The sequence below is a fragment of the Rutidosis leptorrhynchoides genome, chromosome 11 (genome assembly GCF_046630445.1).
Source record: "Rutidosis leptorrhynchoides isolate AG116_Rl617_1_P2 chromosome 11, CSIRO_AGI_Rlap_v1, whole genome shotgun sequence".
NCBI lineage: Eukaryota > Viridiplantae > Streptophyta > Magnoliopsida > Asterales > Asteraceae > Rutidosis > Rutidosis leptorrhynchoides.
Window position 1 is genome coordinate 33,541,827 of NC_092343.1, and position 18,181 is coordinate 33,560,007.

General features: G+C 37.6%; 3 protein-coding genes across 3 annotated transcripts; 2 read left to right on the top strand and 1 right to left on the bottom strand.

Annotated features, from left to right (window-relative positions):
* Window positions 1–7,648: 7,648 nt before the first annotated feature.
* LOC139876545 (protein PLASTID TRANSCRIPTIONALLY ACTIVE 16, chloroplastic) lies at window positions 7,649–10,642 on the top strand. The gene is made up of 4 exons (XM_071863879.1): window positions 7,649–8,204; window positions 8,715–9,239; window positions 9,487–9,545; window positions 9,861–10,642. Exons 1-4 carry the CDS (start codon window positions 7,815–7,817, stop codon window positions 10,414–10,416), a joined length of 1,530 nt encoding a protein of 509 aa, XP_071719980.1. The 5' UTR covers window positions 7,649–7,814; the 3' UTR covers window positions 10,417–10,642.
* Window positions 10,643–11,646: 1,004 nt separating this feature from the next.
* Window positions 11,647–13,259, top strand: LOC139874438 (uncharacterized). The gene is made up of 3 exons (XM_071861873.1): window positions 11,647–12,258; window positions 12,517–13,065; window positions 13,158–13,259. The coding sequence occupies exons 1-3, from the start codon at window positions 11,647–11,649 to the stop codon at window positions 13,257–13,259; spliced, it is 1,263 nt and encodes a 420-aa protein (XP_071717974.1).
* A 306-nt stretch (window positions 13,260–13,565) lies between these two features.
* LOC139876695 (methylsterol monooxygenase 2-2-like) lies at window positions 13,566–17,940 on the bottom strand. Its single transcript, XM_071864067.1, has 7 exons — window positions 17,841–17,940; window positions 16,209–16,346; window positions 15,958–16,103; window positions 14,963–15,082; window positions 14,431–14,643; window positions 14,259–14,339; window positions 13,566–13,900 (listed from the first exon to the last, which is right to left on the bottom strand). Exons 1-7 carry the CDS (start codon window positions 17,868–17,870, stop codon window positions 13,822–13,824), a joined length of 807 nt encoding a protein of 268 aa, XP_071720168.1. The 5' UTR covers window positions 17,871–17,940; the 3' UTR covers window positions 13,566–13,821.
* Window positions 17,941–18,181: the final 241 nt, after the last annotated feature.

An 18,181-nucleotide genomic window follows, 5' to 3' on the forward strand; every position in this document is an offset into this window, starting at 1 on the left:
GTGTCTTGAACACCGCGACAATGCCACATTCACGCAACACAAATAAATACATTATATACACATACGCATAATTATTCCACTCACCTTAGCACCAAGATGATGATTATGCACTTCCGAACTTCAAAGCAATGTACCTAATACATAGGTACACATTCAATTACGCAACTAGTGGAATTAACCACAATACTTACACTTAAGCATTTAAGGACCCAATATGCATTAAATAGCTCGACTATACCGAAACCGCCCATAAATGGCCAAGACTCAACTTTAATCACTAAAACTAGCGAATTATAGTCTACTAACTTCAACTAGAATAAACTTAGGGTATTTCATACCCGTTTCATCCCTTTCGGTCAACCTTGACTCATTTGACCCATTTTCAAGTCTTTCATCATTCATAAGAGTGCTAATGACTAGCAACTCAATTCAACACTTACAAAACCTCAAACACATGAATGAACTCTAGGTTAACACCCTTTGGGTCATCTTTCACCAATTTAACCCAACTAGGTCAACATTAATCATCTTGACCCATTTTAACACTTAACCCTAAAATCGGGTCATCTTTCGCCAAAAACCCTAACATTAACCAAGTTAGGTCCTAAAACAACTTTTAACGCTAGGTTTGTGCATTAATCACAAGCATTACTATCCTAGGTCCATTTTGACCCATTTGACCAATTTAAAGTCAATACACCCATTTGGGTCATCCACACCCAATTAACACCCATTTACTTATATAAATGTGTGCTAGTAATTAACTAACCTATTAGGGTTCATAAACATCAATTAGTACTATGAAACCCTAGGTTAGTTACCATTTAGTCTTCATGACACAATTTACCCAAGAACACCCCAAAATCACTAATAAATGGGTTTGATGTTCATCCTTTACTCCAAACCCTAACCCTTAAACAATTACAACAAGGAATTAGGTTTAGAACTTACCGCCACAATCACCACGTAGCTAGTGACTAGATGAACAACTTTAGAACTCGCAATTCGACCCGAAATCGCCTCCTTCTTCCTTGATTCAAGCTTTCTCTCACTAAGTATCTCTCTCTCTCTAAAGTTTAGGTGGAAGGAGATAAGGTTGGTGGTAATGAAGCTATAACACTCCACAAACTGATCTTATGGCCTTTAGTTCGGATTCCATGTGATTTTACCAAAATGCCCATGCCATAAATTAAATAAAAAGAGGTGAGCTGTCAGCTCGATTTCGCGCGGCGCGCGAGTGGGTCGCGCGGCGCGCACCCGCCCAGATCAGCTTCTTTCCTCGTTTTAAATTATGTAACGAAACCCCACCATCCGAATCACTTATAATTACATGTTCACAATAAAATACACGGGTCTTACAACTCTCCCCCACTTAGAATCGATCACGTCCTCGTGATCCACGTCACTTAACCACCCGGAACCACACTCTATGGTATTCAACAACGTTACGATCCGATTTCCATCACAATACGTATTAACCCACCGATTTACCCAAGAACTAAATACACATTTGCACGCATTCCGTAACGTGCAATACACACCACACCCGAAGTCTATAACGAGAACTCAGGATACGCGAGAACGCCACGTACCCTTTCCACTCTTCTATGCAATCCTCCCCTAAGAGTCATCACCAAAATTGATTCGGCACTCGCGATTTGTCAAAATCCCTTTCTTCAGGAAAAACTCAACCGACCTCGTACCGAGATACCAATGCCAAAAACAACCGAACTCAACCGTCACGTACCCCTTAGCGTACTCTTACCTAGTACAATGCTAAAAACAACCAAAATTCTCAACCCAAGGTCAACGACCCAAACGATGAAGACCGGACAAAAGAAAATCCTTACGGATAACACTTATTACTTAACATTCTTAGTAGCGCGCAACCACGACTAGTTCACAACTATCGTAAAATCGTAAGCAAGCGACCAAAAACCGCTGATGTCGAAAACGACTATTACTCACCACCATGTGCACAAAGCGGCTAAGTGCACAATTTACACGGGCAATTAACATCATAAACCTACGAGTAACGGTTCTTTCCGAAAACCGCTCACCACCAACCACAACCAAGAGTGGTTAACGAAGAGCTAATCCTCCCGGATATCACTCATCACCTATTACTAGTCAAACGCGGTCAACCTAGAGATAACCCCAAATAAATACTTACATGTAACCATCTCGTAATACACAATAATGGCTATTGTGTAACTATCACTCAAAGTATACGATAATGAGGCACCGTGCCCTTTCTCAAAGTCCCATTATGCCATTTCCAAGGTAACCAAACGGCTAACACAATCGAGCCAAAAACAACCCATATTGCGCATAGGCGCAACAATAATCCCCTAGAAGAGAATCCGGTACGCACATCCCTTAACCGAGGGACCTTACCTTACTCGTCGAATACATCAATTATCTCCCATGGAGATTTTCCGCATTACCACCTTGGTGGTAATTTGAACCCAAAACCATAAGCACAATTTATTCCAAATTGTACTTTTGCCACCGTCGACCAATGTAGGTCTCAACACTAGCTTCGTATCCATACGAACGTCATCCAAAATAACATTACAATAGAGCACCTTCGTGCGAGAGTATAACTCCCCCACTTAGGACTCTGTTCCGTAACCACATCGTGGAATAATAGCATCCCGTGGGAGGTCCACTTATCCACATACACCATCGATGTCCTCATTGGTCATAGTTCTCGAATTCTTGCGAATTCATCCTTAACAATAAATCCCGACGATAAACACATATTCGCGTTCGCAGAAAGAGTGACCACTAACCTAACAACTAATTCGCCAAATCGCATTATCGTAATTCCTATAAGAGAGACGAGGTTCACCCGTCTTGCATCTCTTAATACGCACGTCACCAAAACCTTGCTCCAACCCCGAGCATACGAAGGAATTTAACCTAACCTTAAACTCTTTAAACGTAGAGTTTACCACGATATACACAACCTTGCACTTGCAATAATCCCATTGCTATAGCTCATCAATTTTCCACACGAAGACGAACACGCCCTAACATCCAAAACCAAAGCCCGTCTCCATGGCTTAGTAGAAAACATTTCCCAAACATTAAGGAATGCTTGGTTGCACCAAGTCTTACGCCCTGCGGTCGACGATCCCAACTCCAACGTATGGTAATTCCGTTAGGAATGCTACCCGTAACAATACCACGTATTTACACTAATGCATTCGCCCCTCAAGTCGCATTCACATGAGTCAATGACTCAAACGCTACCCTAGTGCGCTGTCATCTTATCACTAGCCCCGCGCCCGTAAGGGTACGGTTAAAATATACGTTCGCTTAAAACTTATTAGGTTTGGTAATGAGATTTAGGTCTCAATTTCATAACCGAATACATTGGCACACAACATCAATAATAGTAAGGCATATTTGCATCGAGAAGTGAAGGTACCTGAAACAACATCGCTCGGTGCTTCACCACCCATCGAATACTCGCGCTCTAACCTCTTAACCCGATCGGCAAACGCTTCCGAACACTCTGACTTTCGATGTCCCTTCTTCTGGCAAGCAAAGCACTTGATCGTGCTCAAAGGTGTACCCGTACAATCCCGTGCCAAATGGCCTCGTCCTCCACACTTAAAACACGTAAGCACCCAACCTCCAAACCTCCTAGTCTGATTACTAGCTAAATCGGGATACTCAGACCTTTGGTGCCCTTCCTTCCAACAATAAAAACATACAGTTTTGCCCGACGGACAATCGCGAGACTTATGTCCCCGTTGCCCACAATTGTAACACTTAGACCCACCGGAGCCCGTTACTACCTTCCTCATGCTACTAGACGCCTCATTTACACTTCTACCTTGATCATTGAGCAACTCGGGACACTCCGACCTTCGGTGTCCCTCTTTATGGCAATGGTAGCACATTCTGTTTTCGTTTCTCGGCAACGTGCACTCCCATATCTTGTGGCCCCTAACACCACAATTGAAACATCTAGATGTGTAACTTCCCTTGTTCTTCTTTTTCACATACTCTACGCCTTCAGGCGTACCTCTTTTCCTTTTACCCGAAGTACCATGTGGCTCTAGCCTTGCATGTACTTCTTCGTCACCCCTACCTCGAGGTTTAGGAAACCTCTTCTCAAACTCTTCCCTTACGACCTTCGTCACTTGGTCTCGGACCATTTCGGTTACCCGTCCTTCGATTGACTCTTTGACTACTTGGCCAACTCCGTTGGCGACACCCGAGACACATTGTTCAATCGCGGCTTCAACCATTACCGCTAATTCGTTCTTCTTTTCATTAGTAGACCCTTCCGTTCCGTATTCATCTTCCATCTTCATTCTTAAGAAACAAAATAGATTAACCAATGAAACGAAAAGATATAACACGTATGTATATATATACATATGCCACACTACCCCATCTTGCTTAACAATCGTCGTACATCGCTTGTTTGACACGATTTGCACCCGTAGTAAGGGTAGCTAATCATTACTACGCGAGCACGTCGCGTTAACTCGCTAGTACAACGTCCATTTCGCTTGATGATCGCTACACAACACAAACAAATAACGCATGATTAGTTCACATGAACCTATGTACTAACCAAGTCCCGGTCCGACCCAAAGTCCTACAAGTCCCGCACAATGCACACACAAAAGTCTAAGTCTAGGCGCCTATCTCAAGTCACCTAAATCCCTTAGACCATGCTCTGATACCACTTGTAACATCCCAAACCAACCGCCGACAAAACCTATCAAATTTCGAGACAAAAAAAAAAATTGCTGGATGACAGGTTGCGCGCCGCGCGGACACCCTTGCGCGCCGCGCAAAAAGGGGCTGTCCCCGGTGCGCTTTAATGCGAAAAAGATTAGGTGCTTCCCGACACATTTAGCCAAAACGCTTTTAACCGAACATTTATATATGTAAAACTAACACATAACTAAGGTTTAAACGAGTTTTACAAAGTGGGGCCCACACGTGCCCAAAACGCCGCTAAGTGTAAAAATACAAATTTAATACAAATTAGAGTTTCGACCACAAAAAGTTTAATTGCCAAACGACACAACGAGCATGGTGTTTGGGGTTAAACTACCCAAGTCTCGGTCAAACTCCAAGCCAAAGCCAAAAGCGCTTCCTAATCATCAAAGCGGGAAACTTAATCCAAGGTAATGCCCTTACCCTTATCCACACACGAACCTATAAAAAGGTAAACAACGAGAGGGTAAGCAAAGCTTAGTGAGCAAAATAATTATACATATACATATATAATCTACCTACTTGCATCACTTACACAACATCATACTCGGTTTAACATTTCTACAATCATACAACAATATTATGCATATACCATAAACCGCAAATCCACGAGTAGCTAATAATACAATAGCATACGATTCATAATTAAATACATTCAATACATAATTCACGCAACCTTGGTTAACCAATTCGAACAAGGGAAACGGTACTTACAAGACCGTTGGAGTTCATAACATCCACTAGTGTTACTTACACACCGCGTAATCACTAATCCCCCGGGTGATGTCTTGAACACCGCGACTAACTCACCCTTACGACAATGTGGCGTCTTAAACACCGCGACGAATCCACACTTCATTCAATACAATGAGTGGTGTCTTAAACACCGCGACAATTCCACTCCCATGACAATGTGGTGTCTTAAACACCGCGACAATACCACATGTCAATTAAACAATGAGTAGTGTCTTAAACACCGCGACAATACCACTCGTCAAACATACTATGAGTAGTGTCTTAAACACCGCGACAATACTACTCGTTACCTAGAATGTGGTGTCTTGAACACCGCGACAATGCCACATTCACGCAACACAAATAAATACATTATATACACATACGCATAATTATTCCACTCACCTTAGCACCAAGATGATGATTATGCACTTCCGAACTTCAAAGCAACGTACCTAATACATAGGTACACATTCAATTACGCAACTAGTGGAATTAACCACAATACTTACACTTAAGCATTTAAGGACCCAATATGCATTAAATAGCTCGACTATACCGAAACCGCCCATAAATGGCCAAGACTCAACTTTAATCACTAAAACTAGCGAATTATAGTCTACTAACTTCAACTAGAATAAACTTAGGGTATTTCATACCCGTTTCATCCCTTTCGGTCAACCTTGACTCATTTGACCCATTTTCAAGTCTTTCATCATTCATAAGAGTGCTAATGACTAGCAACTCAATTCAACACTTACAAAACCTCAAACACATGAATGAACTCTAGGTTAACACCCTTTGGGTCATCTTTCACCAATTTAACCCAACTAGGTCAACATTAATCATCTTGACCCATTTTAACACTTAACCCTAAAATCGGGTCATCTTTCGCCAAAAACCCTAACATTAACCAAGTTAGGTCCTAAAACAACTTTTAACGCTAGGTTTGTGCATTAATCACAAGCATTACTATCCTAGGTCCATTTTGACCCATTTGACCAATTTAAAGTCAATACACCCATTTGGGTCATCCACACCCAATTAACACCCATTTACTTATATAAATGTGTGCTAGTAATTAACTAACCTATTAGGGTTCATAAACATCAATTAGTACTATGAAACCCTAGGTTAGTTACCATTTAGTCTTCATGACACAATTTACCCAAGAACACCCCAAAATCACTAATAAATGGGTTTGATGTTCATCCTTTACTCCAAACCCTAACCCTTAAACAATTACAACAAGGAATTAGGTTTAGAACTTACCGCCACAATCACCACGTAGCTAGTGACTAGATGAACAACTTTAGAACTCGCAATTCGACCCGAAATCGCCTCCTTCTTCCTTGATTCAAGCTTTCTCTCACTAAGTATCTCTCTCTCTCTCTAAAGTTTAGGTGGAAGGAGATAAGGTTGGTGGTAATGAAGCTATAACACTCCACAAACTGATCTTATGGCCTTTAGTTCGGATTCCATGTGATTTTACCAAAATGCCCATGCCATAAATTAAATAAAAAGAGGTGAGCTGTCAGCTCGATTTCGCGCGGCGCGCGAGTGGGTCGCGCGGCGCGCACCCGCCCAGATCAGCTTCTTTCCTCGTTTTAAATTATGTAACGAAACCCCACCATCCGAATCACTTATAATTACATGTTCACAATAAAATACACGGGTCTTACACTGAAACTCTAATCACTTTGATCTATGGATGCTTCTCGTTAACGTCCGTTTGCCCCAGGGAATGCACACGCAGTTAACCGGTCACCAATAGCCTACATTAGAACACTTTTTGAAAGCATATGATGTACGCTGATATTTTTTTGGCTATATAGCCTACATTGAAACAAAAATAAAAGTATAAACTATTTGATAGTCTTAATCAATAAAAGTATAAAGCTATTTGACGCGTGACAATGATGAAAATAATGTCGTATGCGTTTGAAAGTATGTCGTTTGGTTAAATGCCCATAAATTAATTTATTGGTTAAATATGAACAAATAAGTAACACTTCATACCTTTTGTTAACGATAAAAAATATTGTTTCCCGGGAGTGAGTGTTTGCCTCTCATAACTTCTGGTAACCCAACTTTCAAAACCAGATAACTCCTGACACGTGTCACACAATCATTGACTAAACATCTCCACTTCATCATCCAGATAATATTCAAACAAACACCATCAACACCAACCAAATATGCAAACACCCATTCACAAACACACTATCAAACCAAAATCATTCAATCTAATGGAAGCTTTCACACATTAAATGTATCAACTCAACATATAAAAGAGCCCAATTGACACACTTCCAAACAGTTATTCAGTTATGGCTCCAGCCCTAACTGCAAATTCATTCTTTTTAACAACCACAACTCACTCAACTCTATCATCACTAAAAAGGGTTAAAAGACTAACCGTTTGCGCAAAAAAAGATGACGGTGAAACGGAGAATTCGAACCGGTTTGGGTTCAATTTTGACTTTGGGAAGGTATCTGATATGAAGTCATTGATACCAGTTGTTAGTAACCCATCAGCATCGGGTGGTACGTTGTTTGGTAAACGAAAAGATCCGTATACCGTTTTTGTTGCTGGTGCAAATGGACAGGCTGGCATTCGAATTGCGCAGACGTTACTTAGGGAAGGATTTAGTGTTAGAGCTGGTGTGAGTGATCTTGTTGCTGCTCAAGATTTGGCGCGATTGGCTGTTAGTTATAAGGTTAGTTTTATTATCTATATTTGACTCTATTAAATTAAAATGGTTTGTTAGTATGAATGTGTACATACAAAGAGTGTATAAAAGAGTACATTGAGCTTAGCTGAATAACTGAATAAAGTACAATGGGCCAAGAGCTTGACCCATTTGCGAACGGTCAAACTGGTATGAAATTCCTCAAACAGAGCCGATGACAGGCGCTTCGTGAAGATATCTGCATACCGATAATAAATTGCAAGCAGCTTATGAACCCAAACCATACATTTGTATTGTAAGGATTAGGATGGTAAGTTCGACCCATTTACCAATAAATGGGCAAACTTGTGTTTGTTCTATCATTACGGGTTAAATGAGTTGAAAGTCATTCAAAGTGTATTCAAATGCATAAAAAATCTCATATTTCAATTCATCAAAGAAAAATTAAGTATTTTTCATTCGAAAACGTCATTATCTAAAAAAAATCTTAAATTGGATAAGTAAAGTGTATGCGCGTATCATAACCAACATATGCAGGTTATATCAGCTGAAGAATCGAAACGACTTAATGCAGTTGAATCCAGCTTCCAAGATCCTGAAGCCATCGCAAAAGCAATTGGGAACGCCACTAAAGCCGTAGTCACAATTGGTCCATGCGAAAACGGGCCCACCACCGAAGTCACCACATTAGAAGCCCTACAGTTCATTCAAGGCGCACAATTAGCTGGTGTGGGCCACGTCACCATAATCTACGACACTGCACCACAAGATTTCACCTCAACCAACAACGTCCTTGATGGACTTTCATCGTTCTTTAACAACTTGTTTGCAAAAACACAACCGTTGACTTTGAAAGAGTTTATTGATGGTTTGATAACAACTGATGTTAATTACACGTTAATCAAGACCAAGTTGACCGATGATTATTCTACTGAGAGTTCGTACAACTTTGTTGTAACTGCTGAAGGGATCACAGGGGAAAACGACTACAAAGTAACAAAGTCACAAATCGCAGCGTTGGTTGCAGATGTTTTCTCCAACACAGAAGTAGCCGAAAACAAGGTATAAACTCTAACTATAAATATAATAATTTTTTTAGGGTACAACAGAGTGATTAAGCGCTAAATGGTTCAAAATTTGAATGATTCAAAGGTTCTGATTGAATTTGGTTACGGTTCTAAACGAAAATAAGTTGTTTGATAATCTATGTATGATCTAAAAATCAATTTATAACCTTGTAAATGGATATATATATATAAAACGAATATTATTTTTTTAGATGACAATATCGAGTTATCGTTGGTGTTAGGTTGTGGAAGTTGCTACAAGTCTTGATGCAACAGCAAGGCCAGTGAGTGAACTATTCAGGTAAATGTGTAAATATGTAAATGGAGGAGGAATGAATAACTTGCAATTGGCATGTTGAAAGTGGCAATTTCGACTTGTTTATGAATTCCTGGATTTGGGTTGTACCCTATCTCGAACGAATAATAAAAAGGAATTTAGTTAAAGATGAATTTGGTAATGGGTCAAACAGGTCAATTTGGGTTGTGCTTTATAAATAATTAAGATTAATACTATCATAATATGGTCTATGCTCATTTTGACCCATTACCCACCAAGCCTGGCCCCACCTATTAGTCATCTCTATTGATGTAACTAATTCTTAACGTATTATTCTAGTGTGATTCCTGAGGACGGTAGACGAAAAGCATACGCAGAAGCCATTGCAAAGGCAAAAGCTGAAGAAGCTGTAAAAGCTGCAGAAGAAGCAGCCGAAGTAGCGGAAAACAGCGTAAAAAAGTTGGAATCGTCAGACGCCACGTCATCAAGTTTAGCTGAAGATGTACAGGAACGGGCTACAACAGCCCGAAAGTCAATAACAAACCTAATGGACCGATTCAAAACCGCCAATAAGCCCATAGAAGAACCTGAGCCCATGGCCGAAGAGACCCCAGACCAAAATGGTGCACCGGGGTTAGCCCTTTCATGGCAAAAACTAAGCTCAGGGTTCGCAACAGCAGTTAAAAATAACCCCATTGAATTACCAAAAGTGCAAATTGCAACAGTTAGAGGTCAAGCTAAAGCTAGAACCTTGCCACCTAAGCAAGCAGTCGTTAGAAAACCGACAACTAAAAAAGTGGCCCCCGCGCAGCCCAAACCGAAAGAATCTAAAGCAGAAGTAAGGAAGATTTTTGGGGGTGTGTTTCAACAGGAAACAATATATGTTGATGACTAACAATATTTGGTTTTAAAAAACTTTATGTTTATAATGTGAAATGTAGTTGAATCCTCGATGGTCGAATGCTGCTCGAGCATCAATTCATTCACACGTATCTCGTTTTCTTGATCTTGTATCTTTTTTCGAGTTGCAATATAGTTATTCGCGATTATAAGTTGTCATTTGTAAACTAGTAACATTGTAAAAAATAGTTTAAATTTGCATAGATTTGTGTTCTTTGTTACATTTAGGTTCATATATATTTCCTCATAAATGATTGTTGTCTCCAAAAAGTATTATTACTAGAAATCAAAAGAATTAAATAGCCAACTTATTTCAACAGTTTCAAAATCATTAAGCAAAAAAGAAGGGTTGAATGTGTGTGTAAAAAACTTGAGGGGCCACAAGTGTAAAATAAAAATGAATAGAAAAGCAACTAAGAAACCATGCTTTAGATCACACTGCTCGCTCTTTTTTGCTTAATATCTGTTGATAATAATCACGCATTCAACGACCACTAAAGCATTAAAAACAGCTTAAGAAACCTTTTTTTTTATTATTATTTTTTTATTTTTTATTTTTCTAAAAATAACGAATACCATAAAAATAGGAAACCTTAAACAATAGACGAAGGAAGCACAAACCGATACAATCAGACGAAGAAACCTTCTTAATTGATTTAACTATTTTGGGTATATTAACTTGAATACTCACATTTAAAGGAGGTAAATCCATACATAACAATCACATGAAGAATCAAATATGGAACGATTTTCATGTTCAAGCTATCTGAAGTACCAAGTACCAGGTTTTTCACTTACATATACGCCGTCTAATCGAATTATTTCGTGATCTTTTTTGACTCTTTACTTGGGCACTTGAAGGTGTCTCTGATAAAAATTATCATGTTATCAACCACTAAATCATCTTATCTATAATAGGTTTTTCACGTGAAGAATCAACAAGCTTAAAGTATCAAAAGTTAAATTAAATCCAAATTTAAAGTAACTTGCAAACACAGATTTGCTTTAACATTCAAGTCACTAATTTACTTTCCTTCCTTCAAAAATGTTAATTCAAATCCATAAAAAATCAAAAACAAGAAGAGTATGCAAATCATTTATTATAATCTCATTATTCCTCATCATAATCTTGATTATGATCTTGTTCACCAATCCTTATTCTAAAACAACACAAATCTTGTTACCCAATTGCAATTTCAACTATTTCCAAAATACACATGCTACCATGTACCAAAATCCCCAAACTACTAGTACCAACATCTCCGATATCGTGTTTGGTATCGCGAGTGTCGTAAAAACTTGGAATGCAAAGAAACACTATATCGAATCATGGTGGCAGCCTAATGTTACTCGTGGGTACCTGTTTCTAGATCAAGCGCCTATCGAACACCTCCCTTGGCCTGCCACGTCACCACCTGTTCGCGTCTCGAGTATGAGCACAGACAAGAAAAGTGTACCTTATACTCTTCGAATCGCACAAGTGATTAAAGATGTGTTTAACGCGGAGAACAAAGGCGTGAAGTGGTACGTGATGGCGGATGATGACACCGTGTTCTTTTTGGAGAATTTGGTTGAAGTGTTGAGAAAATATGATCATAATGGTTACTATTATATTGGTATGAATTCAGAAAGTATCATATCAAATAGTCAATTTTCATATGGAATGGGGTTTGGTGGTGCTGGATTTGCATTGAGTTACCCTCTTGCAGAAATTTTGGTCCAGAATTTAGATGTGTGTTTAATAAGGTACCAAAAGCTTCATGGGAGTGATCACATTTTGCAATCTTGTATGGCTGATTTGGGGGTTTCACTTACTCAAGAAAAGGGTTTTCATCAGGTAAATTTCATTATATAGGTTGACTTATCTTGACTTTTGGATCTACAACTTATGATCTAAAGGAGTCAACATTTTATCATAGTTAATCCAAATACCAAATTCATTTTTCTTTGTTAATGTTTGCATAAACAAGTTTTTTTTCAAAACAATCCAAGATTTGCATGATATCCTAACAAGAGATCTCAGATTTAAACATAACTAGCAGCATATTATGACGTAAAAATATGTATGTTGAGGTTTGAAACTCTTTTTGTGCAGATCGATCTGCGTGGGGACATATCAGGTCTTCTATCAGCACATCCACAAACTCCATTGGTGTCCCTCCACCACCTTGACACAGTACATCCGCTCTTCCCCGCCATGGACCGCCCCCAATCACTGAAACATCTAATGAAAGCAGCAAAAATCGAACCGTCAAGACTACTACAACAAGCTATTTGCTATGACCATCTTAAAAAGTGGAGCTTTTCTTTTTCATGGGGCTACTCGGTGCAAATTTACGAGAAATACATCACACCAAGTCTTTTACAGATACCCGTTCAGACGTTTGGTGAGTGGCGAAAAGGAGCCCGGCCCAGTTTCATGATGAACACCAGGAGTTTAAACAAAAACGATTGTGAAATTCCCCATTATTTTCTCTTCGATTCTGTGGAGGAATATGGTGACGGTATAAGGCAGCGGAAGGTGATGATGAGCTATGTTCGAAGGTTTCCACGGCGGCTGCCGCCTTGCTCGGTAAATGGAAGTCACTCGGCAGATTATATAGATAAGATTATTGTTATATCTCCGGTGAAGCGACTTGAAATGGTGTGGAAATTACCAGCAGTAAATAGTTAATTATTTATATATTTTTATTTTCTTGTTTTTCTATTATTGATTTTTTTTTCATTTATTTGCAGGAGGGGGCTAGAAGAGAGTGCTGTGACATTGAACAAACAGACAAAGTGAATGTTACAATGATCAAGCTTAGGCCTTGCATGCAATATGAAATGATTGGGTGATTTGTACTTTCTTGTATTTAAGTTTAAAATCCAACCACAATTATTATTTTATATTTGTTATAATTTGTGCCCAAAATAATTGTCACTAAACATATTGACTCTCAATATGAAATAATTGTCTTTATCATTTACATGAAGATTATAGTGGTTTAAAATATACTTTGGACAGCTTTTAAAAGCATGCAAGTTATTTTAGACTTGGTGTTTTCAAATGTTAACGAGCTGTGGCTAACGCCAAGGCGGACTGAATAGATCAAAAGGTTTGTTTTTCAACAAGAATCGAAAATGATTTGGATCAGATTAGATTCTGACTTACTACTGTTTTTAACTAGATACATGAAATGGTACAGTTCTCATAATGATAGAACTAACATAGGCACATGTATAAAGAACAAGAACAGAACACACAAAAGATCAAAAGATTGAATTATTTCATCTCAGAAGAAACCTTGAACCGATTCTACAACGATATCCATCAAATCGTTAAACAATAAGGTTGGGTGGGATCAGAACGAATACCTGGTTCTTGATGCAGTCTAAAGGCTTGTTCTAGTTGGTGCAGCTAGTCCTCTTTAATCTCATCAACCTCTTCACTTTTTAATGCCTTCAGTTTTCTGTAGCCATGGTCTGTACCAAATATCCTAAATAATTTTTTTTTTTTTTGGGTAAGATCACCAAATGCATAAACAGACCAAAATAGGATGGTTTGGGCTAGATTGACTAAAAAAAAAAAAAAAAAACTTTTTCTATATCTTGCGTGTATCCTCAAATATGATTACAGAATTTATAAGATTTGAATACTTATTCCAAATTTCTAGATAAAATGGTTTAAAAGATTTTTATGCATTCAAAGCTAATCTTTTTTAACATTACTAGCTTCATCCGTTAAGAGTTTGGATTAACATGTGATTTTATATTAACTTTCATCAGACCTAAACTTCATAAACTAAATACTACGACTTAAGTTGCAATAATCAGGCGATCGTTTAGAGGATTTACCAGTCCATGTAGACGAAAGTTGACGAGTAGTTTCCTGACTTGGTATAGATAAGCCGGTGATGATAATCATGAAAATCAGACCTAAAAATTCAAATGAAACATAGCAAGTAATGATAATCATAATCCCCCTGAATCAAAAGTAAATTTTAAATTCAAAGTTAAGCTTACTAACCCTCCATATAAAGGGAGAAAATTTGACGGGCTCCACGGGAAATGGTAACCACAATGTGCTTCAACCGTTTCCAAAACTCTCACCATCATCCACAACCAAAGGGTTATCAAATGAGGCCCCGTGATAGCGGGACCCAAAATTGTAGCGAACCCGAGGAACAAAATTTCTGCAGGGTGAGCATATTCAGAAGTCAATCCAAAAGGTGTTGCATACCTGTTAAATAACACAATATGCATTAATTAGAGGTAGCACTGTTTTTATATCTCTAAACGAGTTAAATGAGTAAAAAACAATAGGTACTCGTATTTTTGTACGCTGAATATCAATAAGTAACTATAACAATTTCTAAGCAAAAGAGTGGATCGACCCAACCCAACCAGAATGGTTTCGACCCATACCCAACATCTATGTTTTATCCATGACCCGGCAACCCAACCTTTCCGAGTATAATCAACAATCAACAAAATATACAATAACAAAGAGCAATAGACAGATGCAACATATATCAGAAGAGCATAAAACCATGACGTACTCATGATGCACACTGTGGATATGCTTGTACAGCCATTTGGTATGTAAAATCCGGTGTCCCCAGTAAAATATGAAATCTTCCACAACAAAGTAGAATAAAATCTGAGTTGATATGACTTTCCTATAAAGTAAAAAAGTAAATAAATGAATTACTTACCAGAAGAAGATCACAAAAATGAGTTAAAAACAGACTAAAGAAGAAGATGACTTTTATTGAAGCATGTAAAACAGAATATAACCTCCTAAAAACAGGATATAGATAATCCACCAACACCCACAGGCTACAGGTAGATACTTGAAATACAAGTGTCAATTTGGGTTAACTATAATCTCAAACATATGATATGGACCAATTAATGAATTCTAGCTAAAAGAGAACAGAACAGATGGGTTAAAACTTAAAAGTTATGTGAAGTGTATATATAACGCATGCAAACACCTATATTGTCTTATTGATAAAACTAGATTATTGTTGCAATAATATCGTATACTCATAACTAATGCCTATTTTCGAATTACATTTGAAAATGAACAAAAAGGTGTTCAGAGATCAATCAGGCGCAACCTAGCACATGCTAAAAAGAGTAAGACCATTTCAACACAAACCTATTTTGACCCATTACCCAAACCGCCAGATCTGTCTATCTTCCCACATCCAGTACATACAGATCAACAACTAAAGGTGTTCATAGATCAATCAGGCGCAACCCAGCACATACTAAAAAGAGTAAGACCATTTCAACACAAACCCATTTTGACCCATTACCCAAACCGCCAGATCTGTCTATCTTCCCACCTCCAGTACATACAGATCAACAACTAAAGGTGTTCATAGATCAATCAGGCACAAGCCAGCACATGCTAAAAAGAGTAAGACCATTTCAACACAAGCCCATTTTGACCCATTACCCAAACCGCCAGATATGTCTATCTTGCCACCTCCAGTACATACAGATCAACAACTAAAGCATTAGTATATAAAGAACCTGAAAATACCAAGACGGCAGTGGGAGACTACTTTTCATTCCCATGAATCTGAAGACTGGATAAGAAGCAAGCATAACCGGTAAATTCACACAAAAATGATACAACAATAAGCGAGTAATACATTTTTCTTGAGCTTCAGTTGTGTTATTTTTGGCCTGCAAATAAAACACCAATAATAAGATGGAGCACTTAAAAGATGTTTCTGAATTTGTGATAAATTGCAATAGATTCTAGTCGAAGGGTACAGATGATATTGAGACCTGAATTTTGTACTTTTTGAACCATCCTGCCCTTTCTATGAATATAAAAGGAAGCCCTGATAAGAAGAATACAGCTTCATGAAGAATAAAGCTACCAACACATGAAAGTTGAAAGTCACTAAAATTAGTGATTAAGTACTGCAAGAACGAATAAAAATTAACAAGTTAGCAAGAATATCAAAGTTTACAATGATACGAAACAGTGTATTCAACAACTTAGGGGTTGTTTAGTTTTTTCTATGTTAATCCATGTTTCCATTTGCCTCTTAATGGGAAGGGATGTCTGATTCTATGTTTCCTAGAAACAGACCAATTTTCAGATTGAGTGACGGAATGAGTGTTAGAAAAACAGCAATTTTACTTATTGAATTAAGAGTTGTACAGAAACATATTATTAAGCGGAAAGTAAACAGACCCTTAGAGTTTGACTGAACAAGAAGCTCAATGTTAATCGGCACTTGAGGTATTAAAAAGATTAAACTACATGTTCTTAATATATAATGTATTACTTCAACTATTGAATATGCACAAGGAATATGATAATCATGGACTACTGCTAACTACATCAATACAGAAGCTTCATTTATCAAATTAATATGACGAATAACAACCAATCGATGTTAATTTATGAAATTTAGAAACCATGAATCTACTTATAGTAAGATATCAACGTATAGCGCTTCTTATAGAAAAATTTTCTGTAACTGTTTGAAACAATAACAACGAAAAGAGAAAAAGTAAAAGTAATTGCATGACATGTTAAAACAATTAGTTTGTACGTGATTTTTCGGAAGAAGCATGTAACGTAGTCTGCCAAAAATGTAGTATGAACGTGAAACTTGACAAGTTTCTCATACATCACAATTCACTTGTTGCTTGTACGAATACGCCACAAAACATTTCAAATCACGAAACTATATAAATTGTACATAAAAAATTTGGATGATAAATGGTAAACTAACTATACCACAAAAGATCCTAGGGTCCATACACATAAGCTGATAAATTCATATTTCACTTATTATTTTCGGTAATATTCACTCAAAACTATTCCTCTAATCTGATTTATCTACCGCTTAGATCCAATCCACATACTCGGTCCCATCATCATCATCATCATCATCATCATCATCATCATCATCATCATCATCATCATCATCATCATCATCATCATCATCATCATCATCATCATCATCATCATCATCATCATCATCATCATCATCATCATCATCATCAATTCATTGTCTCCATCTCAATTTAATTACATCTGTACATTGAAACTTACATTCACAGTTTTGCTACAGTACAATCATCATATACAGAATTCATTTGATGCATACATAACAAATAACAATAGCTGAATATGAATTAATGCTTCAATACCTAATTATAGCACTTAAACAATAGCACATTCAGTAATTCGTAAACCTAAACCTCATTGCTTCAAATTCGATAATAATAATTAATACTCGTAACTATAACTATAACTGCTACATCTAATAACAAAAATGATGTACAGTCGGTGATCAAATTAGGGCAAAATAAGGAGGTATATGTATATATCAATGCATGAATTAATTAAGTGAAAAATAGAATATAAGATAATGAGAAGATCGAGGAGAGAGTATATACCGTCCACGCAGCTTCAATGACGGAAGCCATGAGACGATGATGAGATTTAGAAGCGGTGATGGAAGTGAGAAAGACGATGAGTTATATGACAAGTAGGACAGTGAAAACAACAGACTGTCATAATAATAGGGAATCTCAGCTCGTGGGGGCATATAGATACAGATTCATATATCTATAATCTACTTGCACTTGCTGTACCCTTGTTAAAAAGGGAGGTGATTCTCGCCATAGTCTTTAATTCACGTACACTTTTATTTCATAAAATTACAATTATATCTTAAACTTATATTATTATTATAAGTATAATATAATTAAAGGTAAATAGGTAATTAGGTGTACAT

Coding starts and splice junctions, on each gene's coding strand:
- LOC139876545 (XM_071863879.1), top strand. CDS start 7,815: ATGGCTCCAGCCCTAACTGCAAATTCATTCTTTTTAACAACCACAACT. Junction 8,205..8,714: donor GATTGGCTGTTAGTTATAAG/GTTAGTTTTATT, acceptor CAACATATGCAG/GTTATATCAGCTGAAGAATC. Junction 9,240..9,486: donor CAGAAGTAGCCGAAAACAAG/GTATAAACTCTA, acceptor CGTTGGTGTTAG/GTTGTGGAAGTTGCTACAAG.
- LOC139874438 (XM_071861873.1), top strand. CDS start 11,647: ATGTACCAAAATCCCCAAACTACTAGTACCAACATCTCCGATATCGTG. Junction 12,259..12,516: donor AAGAAAAGGGTTTTCATCAG/GTAAATTTCATT, acceptor CTTTTTGTGCAG/ATCGATCTGCGTGGGGACAT. Junction 13,066..13,157: donor CGGTGAAGCGACTTGAAATG/GTGTGGAAATTA, acceptor ATTTATTTGCAG/GAGGGGGCTAGAAGAGAGTG.
- LOC139876695 (XM_071864067.1), bottom strand. CDS start 17,870: ATGGCTTCCGTCATTGAAGCTGCGTGGACG. Junction 16,104..16,208: donor TCAAAAAGTACAAAATTCAG/GTCTCAATATCA, acceptor TTTTATTTGCAG/GCCAAAAATAACACAACTGA. Junction 14,644..14,962: donor ATCCACAGTGTGCATCATGA/GTACGTCATGGT, acceptor GTTATTTAACAG/GTATGCAACACCTTTTGGAT.